The sequence below is a fragment of the Platalea leucorodia genome, assembly GCF_965183815.1.
Source record: "Platalea leucorodia genome assembly, chromosome: 7".
NCBI lineage: Eukaryota > Metazoa > Chordata > Aves > Pelecaniformes > Threskiornithidae > Platalea > Platalea leucorodia.
This window is the reverse complement of record NC_138829.1, coordinates 56,432,685-56,459,587: the sequence shown is the minus strand read 5'-3', so window position 1 is coordinate 56,459,587 and position 26,903 is coordinate 56,432,685. Positions and strand designations below refer to the sequence as shown.

The 26,903-nt window shown below is 48.5% G+C and overlaps 1 protein-coding gene across 1 annotated transcript in view; it reads right to left on the bottom strand.

Moving 5' to 3' along the window:
- Window positions 1–399: 399 nt before the first annotated feature.
- The window catches only part of SLC67A1 (solute carrier family 67 member 1), a gene marked incomplete at its 3' end in the record, with an annotated part of 62,907 nt that continues 36,403 nt past the window's right edge, over window positions 400–26,903 (bottom strand). Inside the window, exons 5-10 of the mRNA XM_082318625.1 lie at window positions 25,512–25,627; window positions 24,913–25,023; window positions 19,467–19,567; window positions 9,597–9,698; window positions 5,722–5,842; window positions 400–587 (exon numbers count right to left, since the gene is read on the bottom strand). Of these exons, the coding sequence (XP_082174751.1) occupies window positions 400–587; window positions 5,722–5,842; window positions 9,597–9,698; window positions 19,467–19,567; window positions 24,913–25,023; window positions 25,512–25,627 (739 nt within the window). The remainder of the gene's footprint in view (window positions 588–5,721; window positions 5,843–9,596; window positions 9,699–19,466; window positions 19,568–24,912; window positions 25,024–25,511; window positions 25,628–26,903) is intronic.

The window sequence follows — 26,903 nt, the reverse complement described above, 5'->3', positions numbered from 1 at the left end:
ATATGTTTTACCCTGATTTTCCTCAGTACCATTGCAGGGGGGTGAAATAAAAGGCCAAATCAGAGCAGAGGCACTAACTCCTAATCCCCTTAGTTTTGGTGAATCCAAGCAGGAATGCTGCCTGACAACAGCTGAGGATCTGGAGCTATTGCCTACAAGGACAGCCACCGCTGTGGGGGGGGAACCCAATAGCTCCCGGGGCCCCACAGCTGCCAGCTGCTCCAGCACGGCTCCAAGGCCTTTGCAAACCGATCTGTCCCTTACTCTAGATGCAAATGTTGATGAAAGGCAAGGTATTGTTCAAATGGTTTTATTCCAGGTTTATGGAATCAAAAATAAAACTCAAGAACATCTTTATTGCTATGGAAAAAGTAAGGGGGTTACTTTCTTGCAGCTGAATTATTGGCTTTTCATCTCTCTCAGCGGGATTTTACTCTTTAAGAGGTAAACAAACAAACTTATATTGACAATTAGCTGTAAATAGCCGAAGGAGGAGACTCCAAATTGTTTGTATAAAACTCCACCGATGGTGGGGCCCACCGTCCGGGTCAAGGGCTGCACCGAGGCGCAAATCCCGAGCATGGTACCTAGGAGAGATGGCAGAGACATGCAGACGGCAGGGTGAGAGCAAATCTTGGCATGGGAAAGCAGACAACTGTGTGCGGGAGCCCCTTCATCCCTGGTGGCATTTCCCTGCAGTAGTAGCAAATCACTTCAAATAATCTTTTGCATTAATTTATAGAGGTCCAATTAGGGTTCGTTAAGGCTAAGGACTCCTGGAGGCATTGGGACTAGATTCCACCATGAGCCAGCTCAGCTCTTCACCGAGCGGTCCAGACGACTATAATCCTGCCCAAAAGGCAAGCTGGTGCTCACCACTGCCTTCACCGGGTTCCAAGGATGCCTTTGGCCCCAGAAGATGCTTCCGAACGTTGCACTCAACAGGGCTGGTAACCACTGCATGGGGTTAGGGATGGAGAGGTAATTTCTAGGGTTGTGTTCGAAGCTTCCAAGCAAATCACGGTTTCTTCCAATATCATAATTACCTGAGAGGGCCCCATTCCACCCAAGCTGCTATTGCCATTTATTCTCTAGTGTGGGACAGAGGAACAGCTCTCTAGGGCTTAGCAGGAGTAAGACGCTTAGGTCTAACTAGGTCTTTAAGAACAAATAAATAAAGCCACAGATAAAGACCGAACCCCCTTGAGATACTCCCCCACCCCTCCTTGCAAAAAGAACGGATATTTCAATTTGGATGGAAATGCAAGCCCTTCACGTGGCTGGGCCAGTTCCCCCTCCAGCAGCTCTCCCATTTGCATCGTTAACAGGAACCCGGTGGACGGGGAAGCACCTCCAGTTTGGCAAAGGCAGGTTTTTTTCCACGCGCAGACAGACGGCCAGGATGGCCCATGGGATGCAAAGACAGCCCCCATGCACCCGGCATGCTCTTTGCCCTGCAGTCTTCGTGCAGAACAGCTATGATGCTCAGGGGAGCAGAAAATACCTGGCCAGCCAGAAAATCATTAGCCCCCAACACTGGGAGGAAGGGCAAGCAGGCAATGTATGCATGAAACTTGTGCCCCGCTCTGAAATGATGTTTACACATTTTTTTTTAACATCGGTATGATTATTTGGGCTGTTGGCATCAATTTTCCACCAAGACATGCGTTGAGGCATTGCTGCTGCACAAGGCCAGCATTGTCTGGGAAGAGAAGGATGCTGTCCCACATGCAAGAAGATGTGGAGCCAAGCGTGATACTTAACGTGGGCAGCCACAGGGAAGCCATCCCCAGCTCAGGGAGAGAAGAGGCAGCCAGGTGTTCGCGTAATGCCGGCCAGTGACTGCTGGGCTTTTATCAGCGTGCTTAAAATACTTGTGCAATGAGCCCGAGCCGAGGGCGTAGCTGTGCGGAGAGGGAAATCTCCCGGGAAGCGCTGCCGAGCGCTCCTCCCGCGCATGGGAACACAAAGGCGATGGGTGGGACCTCGCCTTGACCCTTTGCCAATGGGAACCATCCCACAACCACCAAACTTTCTGGGCAGGTTTTGCAATTATTTTTTCCCCTCTAGGTATTTGAATTAATCTAATTACTACGTACAATTGCCAAACTGGCTCTTATGATTGAGGAGGTGCTTTTTTTCCTTTCCTTTTTTTTTTTTTTTTTCCTGGAGAAGAAATCCATCCTCTTAAAAGACCAGGCTCTCCCTCTGCACTTCTGTAACATGTCGCTGAGAAAGATAATTTCTATTTAATGGGCTTAAATTAGATCCCTCGTGTCAGATGCCCTCGAGCTTTGGGACATTGTAAATCTCGGCTCTGCAGAGTGGCCCTAGCTCTGTTGCAAAGCTGTGCATCTGATGGATCTCATTTAAGGCAAGACCTTTAGCTGGGACAGGTCACCACATCAGCAGAAAAATTCCTGCATCGCTTTGCACAGCTCTGCCAACGCACAATGCTCACCTTCTTCACCACGGCGATCTCACTTTCTGAACCTTCCCTGCCATTTTTTCTCCCTCCCCAGCTTTTTTCCCCGCTTTTCCCATACGTGGCACGGCCCAGCCCGGCCAGGAGCCCATCCTCCCCTCCTGCCCCAGCCCTCCTCTCCTCCCGCAGGTTTCAGGGTTGGGTGCTTGAGGCTCCCCAAGCTGGGCGGCTCCATCCCTCCTCCCACCCTCTGCTGTGCCGGAGCGCCCTGGCTCGCCCTCCTTTCCAGCTCACATCCTGTTGCCGCGCTCAGATGATGGTGCTGGCCCGGATCAGCCACACGCCTGCGGGGCAATCGCAGGGCCTAATTTAACAATTAGGTCATCGCCACCAGCGGCTGCCTCCAAACCAGCAAAGCCCAAGCAAAGCTGGGGGGGTTCAATGCGCCGAGCCCTGCCTGGCTGAAAGCTCTCCTCCTAAGGTTTCTTGTCAGACGAACAAATAAAATCACAAAACGTGGGCCCGTTATGCAGGGAGGCTCTGCTGGGCTTCCTCCCTCCCTCCCCCGAGGGCGGAGGGCTCTGCGCAGAAACAAGACCTCCATTCTCGGGGAGGGACTGGGGTTGACAAGGAGTGCTTGTGCGGATGCAAGTCCCCCTGGGCTTGGGGCTGCCCTCCCACCAGCTCACACGCCCAGATGAACAGCACGTGCACGTGGGGCAGAATTTTCCCTTCCTGCCTTTGAAGATGAGGAGAGGGAAAAAAAAATATCAAAGGGAAATGAATGAAATCATTTCCGCTCTCTTCGCTTCCGTGCAAAGCCCCAGCCATAAGCAAAGAGCTAGTGGCAAACTCAGCAGCCTTGGTAGGAAGTGACCTTGGATCGGTCCTGAAAGCAGGATGATGCGTGCAAGGGATGGTGCCATCCTACATCCCACTGTTCCCTTTCCGAGACACCTATTTAAAAGGCAAGGATGAGTGACTCAGTGCCTAGCAAGGGCGGACAGGTTATCCTCCTGCAACGCCCCATCCGTTCCAGCCCTGCAATGAGATGGACACCTGAGCTCAGCCCAACCTCCAGCTCCTTGGAAAGCCTCTCCCTGGCCCAAAGAAAAATCTCCATGGACTCTGCTGGCCCCAGGCTGTCAAAAACATCAGGAAAAGACAGCAGCAAGGCTCAAAAGTGATGTTTCCAAAGGCAAATTCCCAGTGTGTGATTTCCTTGCATTAACTAAAAGTTGTTGCAAGCTAGCGCTCAGGTTTTTGACACGACGACAGCAAGGCTTTTTCATAAAGCCAGATTTCCATGCTTTTAGAAAAGTGGGGATTTCTAATGTGCTACCAAAATGCTCGCTTTGCAGAGCTGGTCTTGGGCTCAGATACAAAGGAGCGGCCTTTTAGCTGCCATACGGGTGGAGCAGCCATCGCGGGGTGCCACCCACGGCCAGAGACGGGTGGCAGGCATTTTAATAGCCGCATTTCTCTGCAAGACACCCACGCCATCACTGCCACAGCTGCTACGGAGAGGCAGCTTGCCGGGACGTGGCTCTGCTGTGTCAGGCATTCCTGCCTTCGCCCCGGTCCCGGCCCGGGTGCGTCCAAAACAAGCACAAAACCATTAGATGCCTCTTCCCTTGGAAACACTCCAAGGAGGAAGCAGAGTTTGAAAGGCAAGGGCCAGGGTGGAGCGGTGGAGACAAGGTTTTCCCCCAGTACTGCAATCCTCTGTGCCAGCAGCATCCCTCCTTGGCATGCCCAGTTTTGAGCCAGCTGTAACTCTGCAATTTGTAGTAGCACTTGGCATGGCATCAGCCCAGGATGGATGGGCAGAAGAAAGCCCCGGATAGCCCGTGGCTCGCCCGACATCCCACGACCCCCTCCCAACTGTCCACACCACCCCGCGGGCTGCCTCCGTCCTTCCTTGCCGTCCTGCCCTGCCATGCGGACACTGTCCATCCCACCAAGGCGCAAGCTGACCTAACAACATACGCAAGCAGGGAGCAGGGTGAGGCAACTAAACCCATTTTCCTCTCTGACCGAAGCTTGCCTTCAGGCTTTAAAAGCCAAGCAATGTTCCAGTTTTCCTCACAAAGCCCCTTTGAGAAGAGCCTGGATGAATTCCAGCTTGGCTGTACATCCCAAAGCCACTTGGTGCCCTTCCCCCCCTGCTCTCCCTCCTTGCATGAATATCACTCCAACTCATGAAACAGCAGATTTTCTTCCCATCCGAGCACAGGGGTTGGGACATGCCCAGTCCTCTCCTCCCCGGGAACGAAGTGGTCCTCCCAGGTAGAAGTATTGCACTCAGAAATCGTGGGCTCCCAGCATTGGTAGGAGATGCGGTGGTCAGCTCTACAAATAAACTACTGAAGTGACATTTGGGAAAGCTCTTCATCCAGAAGCATCTCAAAAGTGCTTTATAAACTTCACTAATGGGCTGTGCAAACTATAACTGCCATTCTCGGTAGGGTCTGTGCAGAGGTATCTGCTCAGAGGGCTGCTAGGGAAGACAAAGGGTGCAGGCTGACATCCCAGAAAGGCTCAGCTAGAGCAGAGAAACTCTCTTGTACCTGGTGAACGCAGCTTGGGGAGCAAACCCTGAAAGAGCTTCAGCAAAAGACACCAAACTGGGTTAACCCAGCTCCATCCTGGGACAAACTCAGCAAGGCTCCCGTGACAATAATGTAGGCGTATTTCCTTTGTCGACAGAAGAAAAAAGCCCAGGTATAAAGATTTGTGTGTCTACCACTGCATTTCAGCCCTCTTATACAGAGAAATATAGTAACTCTTCGACTAAAACATGGCCAAAATGTAGAGAGGGCAGCAATTACTGCATCAGGCAAAACATGTTTCCAAAGAGCGATCCAGAATACCCTCCTGAGATGCCCTAAGTTAAAAGACATGAACAAACAGCCCCCTCAGTCACCCGCACAGTGGAAAAGCGGCTGTTTTTTTTTTTCTTGAACATATCTTGCGTTCACATGGAGAGTTTGGGAGAGGCTTCCCTTACTGCGTCTGGCACTATGGATGTCAGCAGGTGGCACAGGACTGGCAGCACGGGGTCGCAGGATGCTTGCTCAATGTTGTTCAAGCTCATCCTGTATTAGCCCCACCAGTCTCCATTCATCTGCTCTGCTGACACCCGCTGCACACAACTGCCAAGTCAGATTTGCTGGGGAACTGGGCATTCGCCATGAATGTGCCCCAGCGCTCGATAGCAGCGGTGTGAGCTGGGAAGCACCTGATGGACTCAAAAATGAGAAAAGACCAGTCTGATCTTTTTTGATGAGTCTTACCAGTGTCAGAGGAGGGGACAGCCTTGGTGAGGATGCTGTCGGTGATGGTGCCCAGCGTGCTGAAGGCGAACACCAGCGGCACTGCAACGATGCAGTAGTGCCACACGGTCCTCATCAGGGCCTAAGGGACAGACGACGGATCATTAAAGAACACAAGTGGTGACTTTGTGGCAAGAAACAACCTAGAAAAACATCACGAGCCAAACCTATGACTTAGGTAAATTGTGGGATCCACAACTGGTACGTGATGGTGTGGCTTTGGCCATAGCAGGGTCTTTTATAGCCCACCATTTGTCTGCAGCGAATTATTCCAAGCATGCAATGCAAGTAGCAAACGATACCCTACAATCTGGCAGCACGTTTCTCCGGCACTGCTGTCGGTATTTTTAGCGTCTGGGAATTAGTGACGTCCCCGCACCCTTCCCCCCTGTCTTCTGTCTCTTGTCCAACTCCCGAGGAAATGTTGAACAGCAGATGCATGTGGTGTACTTCAGGAAGCCTCCATTACTTATACAAAACAGCCTAGAGAAGGCATTTCAGTTCATTATCATAAATAATTAAAACTAAACTGAGCTTGTCAAAATAAATGAGCACGGTGCATTATGTAATGCCGTACCTTTGGGATTTCTAATCCTGTTCTGCTGCTTCCTTGCTAATAAATTCACTGAATTCAGTAATCTGGAATAGGTCTTCTGGCCATAGTGCACATTAGCGAGCATAATTAGGGAGAATAATGATTTTGTTATTGCATGTATTCTTAGTGGAGACATCCCTCCAGCTGTTTAATACTGAAACAAAAGCGGTGAAGCTCCCTAAGCCGTGGGGCTAGAGCGGCTCTCAGCTCATTCACAAGCCCTACTGGTCAAATGAATGGATTTCTCTGGGGCATGGAAAGGAAATTCCCCCTTTCCTGCAAGTCTCCTGCCCTCACCCGTGTCTCAAGGTGTGTTATTGCGGCTAGAAAACATTTCTGTCGCTGGTTTAGCCAGAAGATTCTTTCTCTGGGGTTCTCTCTCCTAAGATCTGGTCTCTGCCTCTTGGCTACAGAAGATGGAGAAGCCCAGAGACATTGCTCACTAATCACTTGGAAATATTGAGGTTTATTCCTAGTTCCCCTTTAGACTCACACACAGGTTTCTCTCCTCGGAGGGACTCTTTGCCTACATTTTGGTTAAGATCTAGGCACTTTTGATTAAGGAACTGGAGAACAAAGACAGAGGAACAGGTATTTGGTACATAAACATTCAGACGGAGGGAGAATAATTCCTTGCTAGGGCAAATGTCATTGCAGGACAACATTGCAGAGCCCATAGGAAAAAACAGCTTTAACCTTCCCCTGCCTTGTATGAATTCCCTCATGGGCCAAAGCAAGCCGGCAGAAAAGAGCTGAGCCACATCTGTGCCTCCTGTAAAACCAGGGGAAATGGCTCCTCGCTCCCCTGGGACTTGGAAAGGACGGAGCCAGGCAGAGCCCGGTCTCTGCTACTCCTCAGCCAGGTAGGTAGCAGTCTTTTTGACCTAGGCAGATCTGAAGGCATTTTTCAGGTGAGAGGGGCAGAACCAGGAGTTTCAGCAGACAGGCTCAAAAAGCAAATGCCTGGGAAATGCAGGCAGCAAGGCAGGACAAGGCGCAGCCATGCCTTCAGACAAAGAGAAAAACTTCCCCGTCGCAACCGCCAAGCCCTCCTACATCCCTGCCCACGCACTCCCGGCTTGTATCTGCAGATCAGACACCAGCTCTCCCCTCCTCTCCTTTTCCAGGTGTTATTGCTGAGCTCGCAGCCCACCCCTTCCCTTCTCCAGCTGCCGATTGCTGGGAACATCCTGCAGTCTCTTCCCAGCTGCATCGCCGTCTGTCTGTCTGTCTGCTGCCGCTGGTGCCCACCTTCCAAAAACACTTCAGCCCACCTCCCAGCGATATGAAGATGGGTTTCAGAGTGTCTTTTATTAACAGCTAGCTTTTCTCCTCACTTCCACCCTTTGGGTGGGGGATCTGCTTCGTTTGGAGGCCAGATGCAGCAAGGACACAGCAGGCAGGATGCTGCTCCACCAGCGGCTGTGCAGGATTAAAAGCTTCACGCATTAATCTCTGCATTCGGGGCCTGCCGCTGTGACAGCACTCATCCCCGCCAAGATGGAAAGCCACCCCCGAAACGGATGTTTCCTCGGCAGCCGCTCGAACAGAGCGCTTTTTAATAAGGCGGCCCCGGTGCAGAGGATCACAGCTGCGTTTGCCTATGAATAGTTCTCGTGGGAAGTCATTGCTGACCCTTGTCCCCAGGCCCATGCTGTCAGGATGTCCACAGCCCTCCGGGCTTGGTGTAATTGCCAACTCTAAAACGAACTTCCAGCAGCGATTTCCCTTCCACACACAGCCGCCGTGAGCCTCCCCAGGCTGGGGCATTAGCTGCTGCAAGCTGTGCCGCCCTGTGTGCCCCTCCACTGCCATCGACACTTTCTCTCCTACCTCCAGCCGCCTCCAGCCTTCCCTCTCAGTGAGACCTTGGTGCACAAAAGCCATTTACTCCATGGTTGCCCCTCTACCTGATTGCTGTGGGACTAGGCTCTGGCATGGGGAACCAGTCCCAGCAGCACCCTGCCCTGCGCCCAGGTCTCCAGACGGGCCAGGTCCACCTTGGTCCCACCTAATTGCTCCCACTCATGACCAAAAAACAATTGCAAGACCTTCAAAGCCCTTCCTGGGCCATGCTCTGGAGCACCAAGCCCTGTGCAGATGTCCCATGCTAAGGTGGCACATCGATGCCAGCCAAAAACCTGGCACCACCAGCCAGAAGGGACCCTTCCCAAGCATCCCACTACCCGGCAGCATCTCTGTGAGCCCTGAAATCCCAGAGAGGGGGACCGCACTCCATCTGCAGAGGCAACCTTTCGTCTGCATCCATTCTCCCTTCCTAGCTTCATCCTGGACATGTGATTTAGCCTCAGATTAGCAAAGGTGTGTAGGTGCCTCATCTCATCCGTGCAGCTGGGAACCACGAGCCTCAATACCCTCCAGGATTTGGCCCTGACCTCCCTGTGGCTGCAGCACGGTTGTGGGAATGGCAACCATCCTACCTGCGCCAGCGGGGGCAGTGGCACCCTGGCAGCAAGGCTTGAGGCCACATCCTGCAGGGAACATCAAAAGGCTGACGCAGCTCGACTGTCCTTTGGGCCCATTGGTGTTCACCCTTCCTACGTCCCCATCGCATGGGCAGATCTATCAGTTCCCTGAGCGTGGCTTATCTGAGCAAACATGATTACTGGCAGAGCTACCTACGTCAACTCAGTTTTCCAATTACGGTTTGAGATTGGCATTGAGTGTCGCCCATGCAGATACAACCAGCAACGAGTACCATCACTCATCCCAAAACGGAGGAACAAAATTATTGCCTTGCTACCTCCTTCCCCAAATACTCTCAGCTTGGGGAAATTAGGCAAAAATAAAGCCCCAGAAGAAGAGCACACAACCTCCGCTTTCTCACAGCAGCATACAACCGCAATGATTTTCCCCCCCGTAATCTTAATTTACTTTCTGGGTAGTTCAGGAAACACAGTCACTGACAAGACCAAGGGCAGGATTTCTATGCAAATCCTGTGACTCAGGAGGGACTTAACAAGTTTCTGTGCGAGGTTAATTTTTTTTTTAATCCCTGTAACTATTACTCATGCGGCTCTTTATCGTTATTTGGTGTGGTGCTTACGCTGAGTGCGGCTCTGTTTGCACAGAGGCCCAGGAGAGCTGGTTTCCCCCCTGAGGACCACTCAGCGAAGCCAGTGGTGGCATTTCAAGGGGCAGAGCTCGCAGCCAGATCTCATGGATCTCATGCCGCTGCATTGTTAAAAGGCACCATATATGATTTCATGCCAACTCTTACCATGCCTAGGCCCACGCCGGCGAAGACGAAGACGCTGAGCCTGAGCAGGGTCCTCTCCGTGCAGTGGTTAGTGAGTTTTCCAACAACAAGACCCTGGACAACCTGAAAAAGAAGCATACAAGCACAGTTAAGCCCGATGAATAACAATTTAAACAAGCTCAAATGAAAAATGCTACAGTGCTTCAAGCAAATGAAAGGCAGCAAATGGGTTATTCCCTTGCTTTTTTTGGAGAAAAAGGAACCTCATTGTCATGGTAAATGGCTGGAAGACACGATCCATTATTTCAAGCATTTTGGACCCTAGGGATAGATCCATCTTATCAGCTGAAGGTCTTTACTCAAGGTGCACACCTGAGTTTACCATCACTGCCCACTCACCAGTAGTGACTGAAACTTTCTAAAGATGCTTGCAAATACAAATGAATTTTTCGAACTAACTCATTATGTGTTTGTGAAATACAATTAATACTGTCTTCATTCTTGGCAAGTCCTTCCAAAGAAAAACTGCCCATTTGTATGCAGAGGAGGAAAATGCCTGCTTTCCTGTACCTTCTCTTGCCATTATTTTAAACTATAAATATACAAATTGGGTGGTTCATCGTTTTTAGACAGGAAACAAGTATGCCAGAGATGCTAATACAGTAGTATTAGCAGATATGAGGGATGGGGAACTGGTTTTACAGATTTTAAATAAAACCTGCAGAGAGAGAGAGAGGAAAGGAGAAGAAATAAAATTAAATCCCAGAAAGTATTTATTTGGCTTTTCCAGTACTTTGCAAAGCAAAGATTCCCTCTTTTATTTCTCTGTTCAGCATCTCCCATACTTCAAGTGACGCTGGCCCAAGTGGACATGAGAGGACAGAGGCTGGAAGACATCAGTTTGAAAACAAACCCCAACCAACTGAGTTTCAGGGGAGGGACAGATAGGAATCTACTGAGTTTTCCCTGCCCTGAAAGGGTTTGTTTGATCTAAGTGAAAATCCCTCTGACTTGAAAGAAAAGCTCTCGTTCAAAATGCTTTGTTTGGTGTGATGGCTTTGTTTCAATGGCAGTCCAGCCTGGAGAAAAACCTCAGTGCTCTGCTTGGACCTGGAACGATGCTATGCTTAACTTTGCTCCGTTAGTCCTAAGGGTGAAACCCAAACTCAACTGAAAGGAAATGAGTGCACAATGAATAAGAAAGCTATTAAAAAGAAAGGAAATGTTAATCTAGGACAAGCAGTCCAGAAAAAGCAATTTAATTATTAAAATAAAATTAAAAAGCAAAAATAAAAAGCAATTGAGTGAAAATAAAATAAAGTTGACATAAAGAACAATAGCTACAAATAGAATGTATTTCCAACAAGCTACAACTTAACGGAAAACATCAAAATTTGACTTTCACATTGCTTCAGAGCACAAGCTATTTTTGACACGAGGGCACATCGCGCCAAGCAGACATTTTGGTTCCCAGTAAATGCTTTTCCTTCCTCCTTTTTGTCCCTGTCCCCACCCGCAGGCAGGGCTTGAGAGCTTGGCTCACGTATGCCCGGCCACCACGTGACGGTGGCATGGGCCCCATGTATCTCTCCTGGGCCGTGTCACCCGCCGAGTGGCCTCAGGGACACTGGCAGACCTGCTGCGGTGCGATGTTCGGACGATGCATGGGGTGACCTGAATCATCCCGGCCGAAAGCCCTGCCACGGACACAGGAGGAGGCTGATACCAGCCCCGGCGGCTCCTACTCTGGGGGTGGGTGGAGAAGCCGCTGAGTAACGCTTCATTAAGCTGAGTGCTCCTAAAATGAAGAATCGTCATTAACTTTTTGCAACTTCCCAGTCCCTCCCACCGGCTCGCCCCAGCGGGGGCTGTGCTGAGTCACGCAGGACCGGGGCTGAGCCCTGTCACAGGGCATGGCTTGACTCAGCGGTGGCATCACCCGAACCACAGTTCAGCTCTGCTGAGCCACCGGAGGAAAGGAAACGTTTCTCAATTTGCCCAGACTTGAACGACATATTTAATCAGGATACACCGTGCAAGTGCAGCCCGATCCCTGCCCTCCCTTGAGTCATTGCGGTAGATCATCAGCAACATCCCAGAGCAGTCTGGTCTGATGGCTATGGGAGTAGCGTACCCAAAAACATCTCCATCACTACATGTGAGCACCGAAGCGCAGGGAACAAGTGCCGCTGCAGCAGAGCAGGCAGGACCTGAACACAGGCAAACTGGAGGCCACCAGGGCTGTCCCCAGAGTGAGTGGGGCAGGGCGGTGGTCCTTGTGGCAAGGCATTCAGCACGGGCTTCCCCATCACTCGGACTACAGCAATATGAGCACAAGGCAGAACACCACTGCTGAACCAACCAACTCAGTGCTAGGACTATCTCCAAGGGCAAGCATCAGCCCAAGTCACCTGCTTTCCCTTCCGGGCTGAGCAGCCATCCTTGGGTTATACAGACTGCAGCCTCCCTGGTGGTTATCTGGGCTGCCAGACTCCCTCCCCACCATGGTGGTTGCCAATCTAGCCATGAGCCTCAGGCAGGCAAAGCCCATCATCCTAACTTTGGACACTATCAGACACCAGTGCCTTGATTTAGGTGCTGGATAATGTTTCCAGTCACCAGGAGGTCTGGCCTCAGTTCCAGTCTGAATTGAGACCTGAAAACCGATTACTTCCAGCCTGCAATTCTCCCTGGGCACGCAGTCCCCTGGTTTGCATGAGCAGCAGCCGCCTGCACCGGGAAGGAGGCAGCAAAGGTGGTTCATATGCACTCTCCCACGTAAGGTTTTGGATGCATGCTGCCATTGTCAGGGGGTAGCAGGGTCATCCCAGATGATTTGGCCATCATCACTCCCATGGATAAGCCCTGGTGGCACCAAACAGGCAGCAATGGGATTTATCCTTATTTTTATTCCTGCTGGCACGTTCTGGGCTTTTCCCTTGCATGCAGCTTCCTATGGAGATCCCCGAGATGGGCCTTGCCCTTCTGCATTTCATTTTGCCTGGATGGTACTTGCCTTTGTAACCTGACCTCCTTTGAAGTCGGGGAAGAGCCAGTGTACCTGGCTGGAATGCCTTCTGTCATCAATAAACAAAAGAGAGAGGAAATTGTTTGCAAGTGAAATAACAGGCACTGCCCCTGGCTGTGTACACATGTCACAGGATAAACCAACTCATCTTTTTTTTCCTTCTCCCCCTCCTTCTTTAAAGGCAAATAAGTCTCCCAATAAATGCACAAGAATAGCCAAATCTCTCCTTGTCGTTATGCTGGGTTTGCCAAACTGGGGATTCGTTACACTAGTTCAGCTGATCATGTAAGAAAAATATTCTTTACCTCTATCACTGTATTTGATTTCTGGGAAGACAGCAGCTCCCATTTGCTCAGGAGAGCCAATTGCCCATTTTATTGTTAAGCTCATTAACAAATTTCAGAAATCCTTTGCAGGATGGAAAAGAAAGGTGCCGGTTTGGAGCTGCTGCTGAGCAGGACTGGCACCCACAAGCAGCTAACCTCATCGGTGGAGGCTAGAGGAGTTACGCAGATGCTCGGCTGGTCCTCCGTGCTCAGCAGACACAGGACTCTTTCTACAGATTCTTCCATGAGCACCGATCAAAAGCTTGACAGAGCCCAGCAACAAAATAAATTCCCTTTCACCCAACAGCCTGGAAATGAAAATATGTGAGAAGGTCAGAGAGGCAGGTGCAGCAGGCCAGATAAGCTGGTAGAGCCTAGCAGAGAAGATGCAGGGCCCCATCCCTGGCGCAGATAGCATGATTCACATCAGAGGCAGCCTCCCACACACTGGACCCATATCTCTCGCCTTTGAAATTGTGCCCGGCTGGCAGTTCCCAGGGCGAGCGCAGTGCCGGCTGGGGTGGGACACGCGGGTGGGCACTGGCTGGGGCAGACCGCAGTGGGCAACAGAAATCACAAAGCTTTTCTGCACAGGCTGAAGGTGGTGAAAAACCTTGAGTGGCGGAAAGGGGAGTTGTTTTACTGACAAGGCGATGCCAGAAGTAGTTCAGGTCTTGCAGAGGAGCAGGAGGGCGGTGGGACTGGAAGGAGAGCTGATGGTGAGGACCAAACTGCTGAAGGCAGCACTCTGCTGAAGAGGGGGAAGAGGACCCTATGTTTTGCAAACTCCTGCCTAATCGCTTTCTTTCCCCCTCCAACCTGCCCCCCTCCACAGATTTAAATCCTTCAAAGCCAGGAAACTGGAGAACTGTGTTTGTTGTTGCAAGGTCCTTTCACCAAGTGGGTTTTCCCCTTAGGCATACCTGGCTGTAATTAAATCCCTGGCTCTTTAATCATCTCTTTTGCTGTGCAGGGGAAAAAAAAAAGCAAGAGGGACAGACTGGTGATAAGATGATACGCAATGTAAATCTCTCCTCCAGGAATCTTTCTCATCTTTTCAGGATCGCTCCGTACCAACTTGTCCCTCAAGAAGCTGCACAGCTAGAGGTGGAGTTTGTATAACAATACGAATTTAAACGCAGTAAATAGAACAGATGTCTTATGATTTCTTGATCCTCAGGGTAATAAATATCTACACCTTTGTCCCACCCAGAGTTTTTGTTTGGTGCATTTTGCTTTGTTTTTTTGGAGAAAAAGTTCTTAAAGGAAAGCTTCCCCCACCCCCTCCTGTGGTTTGGAATCTAAGCATCAGATGTGACTTTAGATATCAACCAGGGACTCCAGGTATTTCACTTGCCTAATCCTCTGGCGGCATTTTCCGAGCCAGATACTATGCCTGGAAGTTCTCCATGGTATTGTGCTTGCAACTCCAAAAAAAGCTGGAGTCTAGGCCCGCTTCTGCCCATTATGCAAAGTTAAATTATTTTAAATTATTATGAAATTAATTATTCTCTGGAGGGAGAGTGAATGGCATCTCACACTCCCAGGCATTCACTCTGAGGGAAATTTCGTTCACATGTCTTCTGAGATGAGAGGACTCTGGAAGCCCAGCCCTGGAGGACAGACGGATTGTGTCCCTGACGGGCTCTCACACCTCTTGCCTGGAGACCCACTGGCAATCAGATAAAGTTGCTTCAAACATATCACGAGCAAGGGAATCTCTGCAACGCAAGATGCATGGTGCAGAGGTACCCCTCCCGCTGTCTGCCTTGCCCTCCTCATTTCGTTATCTCCCTCCCAACTCCTCCTCCTCAACTTACGCTGGCACAGTCCCAGCTCATCAGACAGCCCCACGCTGTCTGGGTGCTTCAAGTATCACTGCAGAGCCCTGGATTGCTCGAATTAACCCCCACTTGCTATTTTCAATTCCCCATCAGCCTGCTCCAGCCTCAGTCACATATCATTTTCCAAGAAACAACTTTGTTTCCTCATCAGACAGCTCATTGTCCCAATGCTATGACACCACCTTCCTGCACACCTTTCTCTGACCTTGTTTGGCTCTCCCGACCCAGAAGTGAGCCCCCTTCCCACCTTCCCACCCTTACTGCACTTAAGCCTGCCTCACACTTTCCAATATCCTCTGCTATTAGATGATGCTCTTTGCCTAACCACGAACAGTAAATTGGCACCAGCTCCTGCGCCAGTGCTTCATCCAGAGAGCCGGGAAGCCCCCATTCACCGTGAACAGGTAGTTCCATGGGAACTTTTACAACAATACATCAGCAGACGTTTGGGCCACTCGGGTCTCCATGGGACAGGCTGGGAGCAGCAGCAAGGCAGCCTACAACCCTCCACGCAGGGGTACAAATGGCAGCAAGGAGATGTACCACCAGCGCTGGGGTGAAGTGTGACCATGCTGTGGGCAGCCAACTTGGTGAAGGGAAGAGGGTGCCCCATGCCATGAGTGCTGGTCATTGGTGCTATATGCACAGTGTTTTGAGAACAAAACCCACCACCAGCACCAGCTGAGCCACTTCACTGCTGGCAAGTGCCGTGAACCATTCCCATGTGGACAGAGATGATGCTCAGCAAGGGAGCAACCAAGAGAGGTGCTCTGGGGAGCAGCCAGACAAAGCTCATGAGGCTCCCGGGCTCCAAAAACCAGCCCTGAATCTGCCTTCCAAAACCACAGGGATCCTCTCAGGCTGGGCACAGGGCAACCCCCCATATGTTGGGGTCCTGCAGGGTCATAAGGAGACGAGACGGGACCAAGCACAATGAGGTGAGGCTGAGGAGCTCCAGATGGGATCCCTCAGGTGCACTGCCTGAATTAGCTGGGCTGCTCACTAACATCCTTCTTCTGCAAAGGTGGCAAATGCCTCACCTCCCGTGGGGTCGGTGTGTCTGTGCTGATCTCCCCATGCAAAGAGGTGTTTGAGATACCGACGACAAAGTACTTGAGTTGCCTACTGAAAATTAGGTGGCCTGACCCAAAGCCATTCAACACCTCCTCTCTAGGTGCTCTGCAGCTGGCTTGAATGGGAGGAACAGTGAGAAACAGAGATGTTTACAGTGCATTGGCTGCTTCTCACCACAGTAGGTTAAATGAGGCTGAGAAGCTGAAAAATTAGTTTAAGCAATTGGAGCATAATATCCTTGAGGCGGGAGAGGAAAGCGGGAAGAGACCATCGCTATTCGAGTCATCCTGGCATTACTGATAGGGCTGGGAAAGGAGGCTGCAACATCACTTTCTGTGCTAGAGGAAGATGTTCGTTTTTAGAAGATCTCATTAAAAAAATAGGATCTACAATAACACAAAGCAATAATACTACTAATAATTGGCAGGAATTGGCAGACCAGGCAATGCTTTTCTTGGCACAAGACTTTTGGGGAAGAGTTGAGTAAAGGGCTCAGCTAAGCCTTGCTTGCTCTGCTGTTCCCGGTGTGCCTCTGAAGCTGCTTAGTGCATGCAAGGTCTGCTGGGAGCAGGCAAGACCCTGGGACACGGCACTGGGCGTATCAGCCAGCCGTGCTGTGCAACCGCCCAGGCACTGTGTTCAGTGTCTACAGGGAGGTTTAAAGTAAACAGGACATGGCTCTATTTTTATTTTCCCCTTCATTTCTTTGACGTCTGCTCCCATCTATAAAAGTCCTTAAAGGTGACCCATTTTCAGGTCCAGGGAGGGATGCAAACAGGAGGGGGACATTTCCTCTAACAGGAGGGCTCAGAGCAAGCCCAGGAGAATGAGAAAACCCCCAACAATCTTTTATGGAAAGGCAAACTAAGGAATGAGAAATCAAAGCTGAAGATCTGTTTGATGAAATTCATTGAAAAGGACATTATATTCCTTAGGAATAAAGCTATAATTTACTCAGTGAAGTGGGGAAGCCAGTCAGCAGATATTAATCACCGTTCACCCATCCAGACTGGTGGAATTTGCTTGCACCTTAATCTGCATTTATATCTCCAGCAGCATCAATTCACTGTACAACAGAAACAAATGCATCTGAAATGCCAGCTGAGGCAAGATGAAGGCACACAAGCAGCTCTGGGGCTCGGCAGGACAGAGCCGGCACACGTTGCATTCCCTGCATACACCTTCCACTGGAGGAACCCCAACAGCAAGCAGCCGTAGAACATTAATCTAGTCATTATCTGCAAGAGACACCTTTGGGCGGTTCCAGCCAGAGACTTGATTTGAAGGTAAAGACACAAATTCTAATGTTTTACAATAATTTAAAAGCCAGGTGGTAAGAGTATCATTTGGACCAGTTGAGGATCTGGTCCTGCATAAACCAGAGCAGAGCTTGGAACTGCCACTGATAAAGTGGAAAGAACAAGCAACAAAGCAGAAAGCAGTGCTTTGCAAGCTCTTGGGCAAGATGGCTTTGCTGCCACCAGGAATCAGGTGTCCTGGGCTTTTAAAAAGAATAAAGCACTTGTTTTCCCTTTCCTTTTTGGTGTTCTGACAGCAAACCCCAATGCGACATCATGAAGAAGAGAAGTTTGTACCCTATGACTGCTTCACTCCTGTATTTCTGATGTCCAGAGTCATGTGCTGTAGAATATGCATAGCAACATGGACAGAAACTGCACTGATAGATGAAAGAAAACTGCCTGGCTGACAAAAGCTAGTTTCTGTGCCAAATGTCCCGAGGCAAAGACTCCCCAGCAAAGCAGATGCTGCACCTGAGCCTGTAGGCCACTGCTGGATTAGAGCGTGGTAATAGGTATGATGGGCCTCTGCAGGATGAAACCCTGTGACTATGGGAAGGGGCAGGTCCTTGGTTAGCACTGACATCTGATTATTCGTTAGGAAGCAGAGTGAACGCTATAATTCCTGTATCTTCCAGGGCAGTATCTGGAACATAGGGTGCACTGGCACAGCAGCACAGGTAACCCTATCTACAGTAGTTTCAACCAAACTAACCTGGGAAACAATAGCAGTGAAGACAGACAGATATCCCAGACTTAACAGCAGTGTCCTGAAGACAGATATCCAGGACCTAACAGCAGTGTCCAAGCTCCATCTAGCAACACGAAGCCACTCCTGCCCCGGCTGTACAAGTGCTGTTTTTACCTTCTGTGCTATTGCTGCCCACGTTAGCTGGCTCAAAACAAGCACACCATATCCATGCTGCAACCCCAAATTTGATTTCCGGGTAGACATACATAACAGGGATTTAACTGATCGGTCCAAGTTAAGAACATAGCTGTTGGGAAGTCCCTCTACTTTCACAGGGGGAAGCGGATAGCAGCGGGTGACTCAGCCCCTCTAAAACCTAAGTGATTCCTGCAGACTCTGGTCTAGGAGGGGGCATACAAAGACTAATGTAGGGAAAGCCTCTGTTAGCAGTGGAATTTGGATCAGAAGCATGCTTTGGAAAGCAGCTACTGATCACCCCACTCGCCATGCTGTTTCCATGCTGTGGAGCAGGAAACTGGTCTTCTTTCTGACAGGACTGGACGGGAGGGTGCATCCAGCTGGTAGCAGATGTTGAGCACATGGGACTGAGCGACAGCTAGTCCAAAGCCACCCTCCCAGAATGGACATGGCAAAGGCACTAGCTCCTCAGCTCCAGCAAGTTTACTCTGCAGACTCCACTTGGTGATGTACGGCCATGCTCGTCAGCTGGTGTCCAAGATGCCCAGATTTGGTAAGACCAGGTCAGAGCCAAGTGACTGATAGCACTATGTCAAATCCAAATCACAAGGGAAGGAACTAAAGCTACCATTTCCCAGATGAGAAGTTCCTCCAGATCCCACAGGAACTCTGCGGCAATGCCCAGGAAATGAAGGCAGATTTAATAACAAGACCACCCTCCTTCAGGATATTGCTTAACTTACATTCCTACCTTGAGGCTTGCTTATAACCATCTGTTGCTCTTTCTGCAAAATTATTAGCCTCTTCCTCCAAAAGGGAAATTCTGCTGTAATACAGTATCTTATTTTTTTGGCCCTACTACTGCCTCGTTCAGCTGACTTTTACTTTTTACCCATTTCGCAAGTCTCCTAATCACGTACCATTGCCCATCTTTAATTTTTTTTTTTTTTAAATTACAAGCTTGCTGTGCTTGTTTCCACACAGCCGAAACGAGTCCTTCCTTGACACTGAAGGCATCTGTGAAAATGCCAGTAAGACTGTCTACTTACATAAATTTACAGGGTGCTAAGTAAATGTAAATCACCTAACCTGCACCAGTGAAAACCTTAGCTAAGGCACTTTAGCTTCAATGTAATTTTTGTTACAAAAACCAGGACAACATGTCAGCCCAAGGAAATTTTAGCTCCACAACTTAAAGATCTGCAAAGAGGGACAAGGGGAAAACAGCTTTCAGGACACTCCTTGCTCTGATTTCTTCCCATTCCAAGGAACAGAATAAATTTCGAGTCACTTCTATTTTTTGAAGCGAAGTGCCACATGGCAGAGGTAGGATTTGCCCATCAATATTATGCCTGGATTTGGGGGAGCATATGTCAAAAAGGTAGCAAATTAGATAGCAGTGTGGCAAGAGGGGCACTTCCACTTCACTTACCATTTGAAGAACACCAAAATATGACATCAGGTATCCAGACTCCACTGCTTCCAAGCCAAAGAAATCCATAGAGATGATGGAAAACATAATCAGGAACAGACCTAGAGGGAGGGTTAATGAAAAGCATACATCAATATACTTGCACTGCATATAGTGGCCAAGACCCTGCTCCCAGTCACCTCCAGTATGAGTCAGTAGCTCTCCCTAGAGTTACCAGGACTGGATATAAACATGAGCAGAATCCTATTCAAAGTCAGTGTAGTAATTTAATCTTTAAATGTTAACTTTTTTATCCCCCTTACTTTCATCTTTAAAATAATGTGACTATGTAGGCTGTAGATTCAGCTGTTTATTATAAACTGGTAAATATTTTTATCACGAAAGCCAAACTAACTATTAAGGCAGAGAGAAAACATTTGTTCAGACAAGACTGTAACCATAAAAATAATCTGATTGGATTCCTCGTCCCTTTTGCCTAACTTTAGATTTTCACCATGGGGAACACTGCCTGGGAAACAACCTGGTGACATCAGCTTAAATACAGCGTTTCACTGCACACTTCGGCAGTGACGTCGGTGGCACGTGAAATCTCTCGCTCTCCTGGACCGGTAGCAGTGTTGACACAAGCAGTCAGGAAAGTATGGACAGAAATGGCACAGGCTGAGTCTGCTTTTCAGTTAAGGCAATTTCTGGAAAGCATAACGGAAAATGCCCACTCACTTAATCTCACATGAAAATACAATAGTGTGCGTTTGCCCCAGTGCCAAACATACACAAATACAGACACATGTACACACACTCCCATTGTACACAAAGAGCCATCAAATTAAAAATATTATGACAAAACATTGCTCTCAAAGAGCTGGTATGGGGTAGGAGGCTGCTGCCTCCCCTAATGTCTTGTGCACCTCAGATGGACCAAGACTGTAGGAAACTGGGGCTCTCTGTGCATGAACATCCCCACAACGTGCCCGTCAGAGAGCACTGATCCTACTGGGGAGAGAAGAGAGCAGACGATCATTAGGGGTCCTGCCCTTCCTCATAGGATCATCTGAGGTACAAAGACTGAGTAAATAGGCAGCGGCGGTCCTCTCTTTCCTGAAGAAAACAGAGGCCAGGAGGCAATGTGTGAGGACTGAGAAGAGAGCTGGTGGCCTGGCAAAGTGAGTCACTAACCCCGCGGCATGGGAAGGATTTGCTGGCATTTTCCGGAAGCGTGTGGAGAGCGATCCCGAATTGCTGACTAAAACACCGTGGAGGACTTGCACCTTAACAAACCAGCACAATTCCACCGCATCCAGCAGCCTGATGGTGCTGCTACCAGTGGAGCACCTGCAGCAACAAGGACCTCCCTCCAAGCACCCCAAGCCTTTGCCTCAAGGAACCACCACCCTCCCACCCCAGGACCTGCCACAAAGCCTTCCTGAACCCCACCGGAGACACCTCTTCCCCCCTTAATGGGGATAGCTGCACCCCAGCTGGCCCCATAGTGCTGTGGGAGAGAGATGGGGGGGCAAGAAGGTTGCCCTGCTCTGCTACTCTCTGGATATTTGAAGAAGGTGCTGGGGAGCTGGGGCTCGTGAAGATTTATGGCTTCACCACACCCCTCCGTGGAGTGCACCCCGTCGTTATCCAGTTACTTTGAAATCGCTCTTAGCTCAAGCCAGCTTAAGGTAACATGCAAATAACAGTATTTACTCACAACATCCAAATCAGGCAACAGAGTTGCACATGTTCATAAAAGGCACACGTGAAGAAATGAAAGAAAAACCACACTTCGTTTCACTTGCAGTAAGATTAGATCGAAGCGGGTGCTCACCCTTCATCCTGCTACCCTGCTGCAGGTACCACCTAGGAGGGGTTCGACCTTCCTACATACCTGATGCTTCTTCCTGGTACCACGCGCCAGCTTCTACAGCTCCTCTCCCCTTTGAAGTCCCTCACCAAGTTAAGGCAGATTTGGATCTTTCTCCTCCAAATGAGCTGATTTCTTTCAGAGCAGGAGGACAGGCTGTGCTCTTTAATTAGTGTTACACATTGCACAGCTCCCCTGGAGATGCAAAGGTCTCTTCTTTAGATGGGTGTCATCTCCCCCTGCCTGCACGGTCACTTAAAGCTACCTGGACAAGGGAGACCCACCCCTGTTTCCTCTGCTTTCATCAACAAAGGGGGTCTCTCCCACTGGCAACACATTTGTTGGTGAAACCCGCAGGGTGAGCCCTAGATGGAACTCAAAAGATTTTCTGCTCATCTGAACATGCATAAGCATTTCTTACAAAGACCTCAGCAGGTCCCACCTGAGTAGGCTGCAGGTTGGCTGAGCGCGGCCATGTGAGTAATGTACCCCTGAGGATGGCTCTTCTGAGGACACCAAAATCCCACACAGAAGCTGCTGTAATAAGCCTTAATCCACACTGCGAGGCTCAGGTTTTCAACAGGAAAAAAATGGAAAATAGCAAAAAATATCCTCAAAAACCTCGCCTTTTTTTGGGGGGGTGGTCTAAATAAGGGGTGAACTCCTTAGAAAACCTGGCACTAGAGGGATGAGTAACTAGGGTTATGCAGCAGAAGGCAGGTAAATGGCTTGCAAGATGCGATAAAGACAAGGAAAAGCACCAAGGACATACAGGAGTGCAAACTTTTTTTTCAAAAAAAAGACATGACATTTCTAAAAGCAGCCCGTGGCTTTGGGAGGGCCAGCTTAGCAGCCCTTACTGAGAGCCAGCGTGCAAAGGCGAGCACGGCCTCTGGGAGCCCATCTCAGCCCTCCTACGCTGGATTGCAAACTCGATGAGATGCAGGGCCCCAGGGCCCACTGCAAAATCCTACTCTGCATGTGAAAGAAAGTCCCTTTAAAAATGGGATGTGGGTGCTAAAGAGATCGAGTTAAAACCAGGTTTTCCAAAGGGATTAGGCAGCCAAAGATTCATACAAGCAGCTATTTATCAGTATTTTCAAGGCCCTGGTGATTTTTGGTCAGTGAGAGGTATGTTTGACATTCTTATCCTCGTGTTTTCTTTTCTGTCTCTTATCTACCGCAATGCAATGAGACTTGCTGTTCCCAGGTCAGTTGAGGATGTAATTTGGCTGTGCGGGAGCGGTCTGCTGCCCGTCCATCCCTTGGCACCCCCCTTCCTGCAAGCGGCACAGAGCCCGTCTCTCTGCTTTTATGCAGCACAGGGAGGAGGTTCCTGGCCCTGCAGCCATCCCAGGGAGGCTCTTTCGGTCTCAAACAAGCTTATTTTAGACAACAATGAGATCCATAAGGAACAGAAGATTTTCTTCTGTGTATATCACAAACTTGTTTACAAAGTAAACAGAGAACCGTCTGTAATTTGGGCAATCTAATTAATTATACAGTTGCAGCCAGGAGATGAAAGGTAAATGAGCCCATGAGGAGCTCAGCCTCCAGCTGTGAGCTGCAGAGAAATAGTTGATGGCCCAATCCCGCTTTCAGCTGCCATTGTACGGTCAGTAACTTGAAGAGAGACCCGCAACGAGAAGTCACGAGGATTTTGATCACTCCTCGCTGTAGTGCAAGCACTACACTTGTAGCAGGAGTGCCTCAGATGAACCCATTCCTATTCTCACTGAAATACTCCCAGCTATTTCAGTGACAGACTATCAGCCCACGTCCTGCCTTAACTCTCAGCTTCACTGTCTCTATCCTCTTTGCCTAGAAGTTCCCGGCAGGAGATGTTTATTTTGGTTGGGTGCGCTTTTTTGCTCTGTAATGGTAAAAGAAGAACGACTTCTGCAACAGGGAGGAATTTGCATTTCGGCAGGGATGACTAAAACAAAGTGCATCTCACCCGGCCTTTGGAAAAAGGAGAGTGCACAGGAAATTATCGTGCAGATTGCATATGGATGTGGTCTCGGGATGGCATTTTTAAACAGAGAAATGAATGCTACTTTAAGCTGAGAAATGAGCCAGAATCAGCAAAGAAAACCCTCTTAAAACATCGCTTGACTATCTCGTTCTGTGAAATGCTGTGATTTTATAAACACTTTTAAAAATACAATTAAAAAAGTTTAGTTTCAGAAGAACCTAAAAAGTGCACTAGAAGGGCAATCCACCAGTCCATCGAGACCGTATCCTGTCTCCAGTGGTGGTGGTAGGACCAACTGGCATTACTGATCTCAGCCAATGCCAACTACACACAAAAAGAAAAAAAGAAAAAAAAAAAAGAAAAAAAAAAATCAGAAGTCCTTTAACTTCCCTGCATGCTATTCTACAGCTCCAGTCAGACTTGTTCCCCCAGAGCCTTAGAAAGGAATAACAGACAAACCTGGCCAAGCCCAGAAATGCCATCCCCTTCCGATTCAGCCACTCTACAGCCAAATTTACTTGCATTTGTAAACTGAATTTACAGTTTACAAATTAGAATTTAATTTGTAAATTATGTTTCATGTTATTTAAACTTCAAGACACAGATGAATTAGAAAACGATGCAAAGTATAAAAATTAAGGTACCTTAAATCCTCTCTTAGGATCCTTGTTCAGAAGGGAAAATTGCCTTTGTTTAGATGCATGATATGCATGTTTTGACGTGTACAAAATTCAATCCTTGAAACTGTAATCAAGAGAAACTGCACTTTTAGGTTTGACTGGAAAAAGAGCTGTGAAGGTGCTCCGTGTGGAAGGGCAGAGAACATCACCCTTTCCTCACACCACCACTAACAAGGCTGACATGCTGGCTTGTCTCTAGACAAGCGGGGGGGAAAGAAGCTAGAGGGTAGGCAAAATTAAAGATTATTAAACTGTGACCAAGGATATGTATAAGCAGGCAAACTGGGAGACATGGACTTATGCCAGGACAGCAACTGACTCAAAGGGAGCAGGGAAACAGGCAGGTTTGGGATGGGTTTGAGGTAGCAGCAGGTTCCTACCATGACACAAAAACCCGAGCAGAATATATAGAAGAACAAGCACCACCATCAGCAGGCAAGGGAAGAAACGTGCATGCAGCTGACAGTTAGAGCAGCCACAGCCTCTCGTCCAGCAATAGTTTTTAGTTGTTGGTAAAAAGGTTAGGGTATGCATACCCCTTGAAATCATTAAGTAAAATCAGGAAGGACCTCAGTGTTTCTGGCAGAGTACAAATGATTTCCCTCTGCTCTGAAGAGGTTACAGCCTAAACAGAAATGACAGACAAGCGGAAAAAAACATTTACAGCCAGGGGGATGGGGTAGAGAGATTAAGCGATTTGCCAAAAGCTGCAGAAGCAGCCTGTGGCAAGTAGTCTGTTTTACGTTAAGTCCCAGGTTTTTGACCCTATGTAGCTGAGAGCATTTGAAAGCATCCAGCATCAAGTTAGGAGCTGAATCCTCACTGCTCCATGATCAAATGCAATGTGCTTTCAGTAACTTGAGACAAGCCTGGACTACAGTGTATGTCATCTTATTTTAAATACATCAGCAATCACAGGTAATGGGTAAGATTTACCTATGGGAAGTCCAGCAAAGACCTTGACTATGAAAACTTCCATTACTCCCGGAAACTTCATCAGGCGTAGAATTTCTCTGATGCTGAACACGCTGCCAGACTGTGATGTGCCTACAGAAGATGACATATTGATTAATACTCTATTTATACAAGTCAGAGGCAGGAAGCAAGAGACTCTGAGACTGTCTGCTTAGGTTCACCATCACCTTGCTGAAAAGGTGAGTATCTGCAGCACCAGCTTTCTGCTGACAGCAGGAGGTTGGGAACTGATGCTGGGTCTGCATGCAGAGGACCCTTGTGAGACAGAGGGATGGCCTCCCATGCGGGGACAAACTAACCCCCAGTGAGGGGTCCATGTTCACCTTTTCTGAGATGTGCAGCAAGCACTGGGCTGGAAGCCTGCAATTCTGCACGGCAGAGTGGTCAGCAAGTAGAGAAAAATATTCTTCCACAAGCACAGCTTAGGCATTAAAGTGTCAGCACTTCAAGGTTGGTTTTTGCCCTTAAATGCAACCCCAAGTCCTTTAGCAGAGTCCTCACAGCATGTCAGTCCCCTGTCCCTATTCGTGTGCTATTTATCAGAAACACTAAATACTTACTGTTGTCCATCACACAATGGTCTGACTTTGGTTTAGCCTGCAAAGGGATCCAAACCATTACTATCATGGTATTTATGAGATTTCCCACCAGCCCGACATACGTAGGAACAAAAATGCTGCAAACAGAAAAAATACAGGTAAGTGGACAAATAGCATAAACAAGACATTTATACCTCTGTCCTGCAATGGCTTGGGCACTTGGATGAGGAACAATCCCCTTCAAGTTGCAGTACATAAGGCTATAAAAGAGCTCACATCCTTTCATGGGGGCTTTGGATATGACCATGGTTTGAAATTTCACCAAAGGTGCCTCTTGCCATCAAGACAGTTTATCATTTGTATTAATAGCAGGGTATAATACAATGCTTTCAATCTATAAGTGTCAGGGGAAAAGAGCACCTCTTTGTTTAATGAAGCTTAGAAATCTTCCCATGGAAAGCACAGCAAATGCTTGTTAGGATTCGTCTAATCCCCCATCTAATCCCCAGTTTTACTCATCTAAGTATCATCTCACTCCTTGAAATTTCTCAGCAAAATCAAATGAATTTAAGGAAAGTGAAGAAAGTACTCAAGATGATATGGGATTGTAGAATACAGCCCAACCTACAATCAGAACTGAAACCAACAGAGACACAATGCTAGTTGAAAAGGAGCTGCTAAAAATAACAAACACGATCTACAAAGCCTTCTGAAGAGGTGAGTAAACAGCACTTTGATTGACACACCTTTCTCCAAAGGTGCCCCAAACCAAATCAGCACCCCTTCAACTGCCCGTCAGAGCCCCAAACATTGGATCTTTAACAGAAGTGGGGCCACATCCTTAGATGTAGACCCAGTGAACAGCAATTATTAACAGTAGTTTTACAATGATAAAAAGGAACAATTACAACTTATCTAAAAAACTCAAACACAAACCACCTAAAAGTCAATAGAATCAATAATAAGTCTTCAATTATCACTGTCTTCTTAAAAGAGATTAGGAAATGACTCCTCCTAGGCTTTAAGGGTATGTGGGAAGATTTCAGACTGTGAAGGACTTTAACTCTGCCAAACACAGATGGAGCAAAGTCCAGGGCCGGAAGACTGAAACTCGGGAGAGTCGAGCTGAAAACAAAGGGAGAAGCATGTTTTTTTCTTTAACAGTGAGAGCAATTATCCACTAAACCAGCTCATTAAAAGTCTTCCCCAGCATGGGAACCCTACTAGTCAAAAAGTTTCATAAAACATGTGCTTAAAACCTACCGCAGGATGCAGGTTTGGGGTGGGAATACCCAGCAGAAACACCAAAGGCTGGTGTCACGGAGGGGACAAGACTAAGTGACCATCATGGTCTCTTTGGGGCATCGAAATTAAAGTACCTTGGACTTCAGCAAAACAATGCTTGGATTTCAC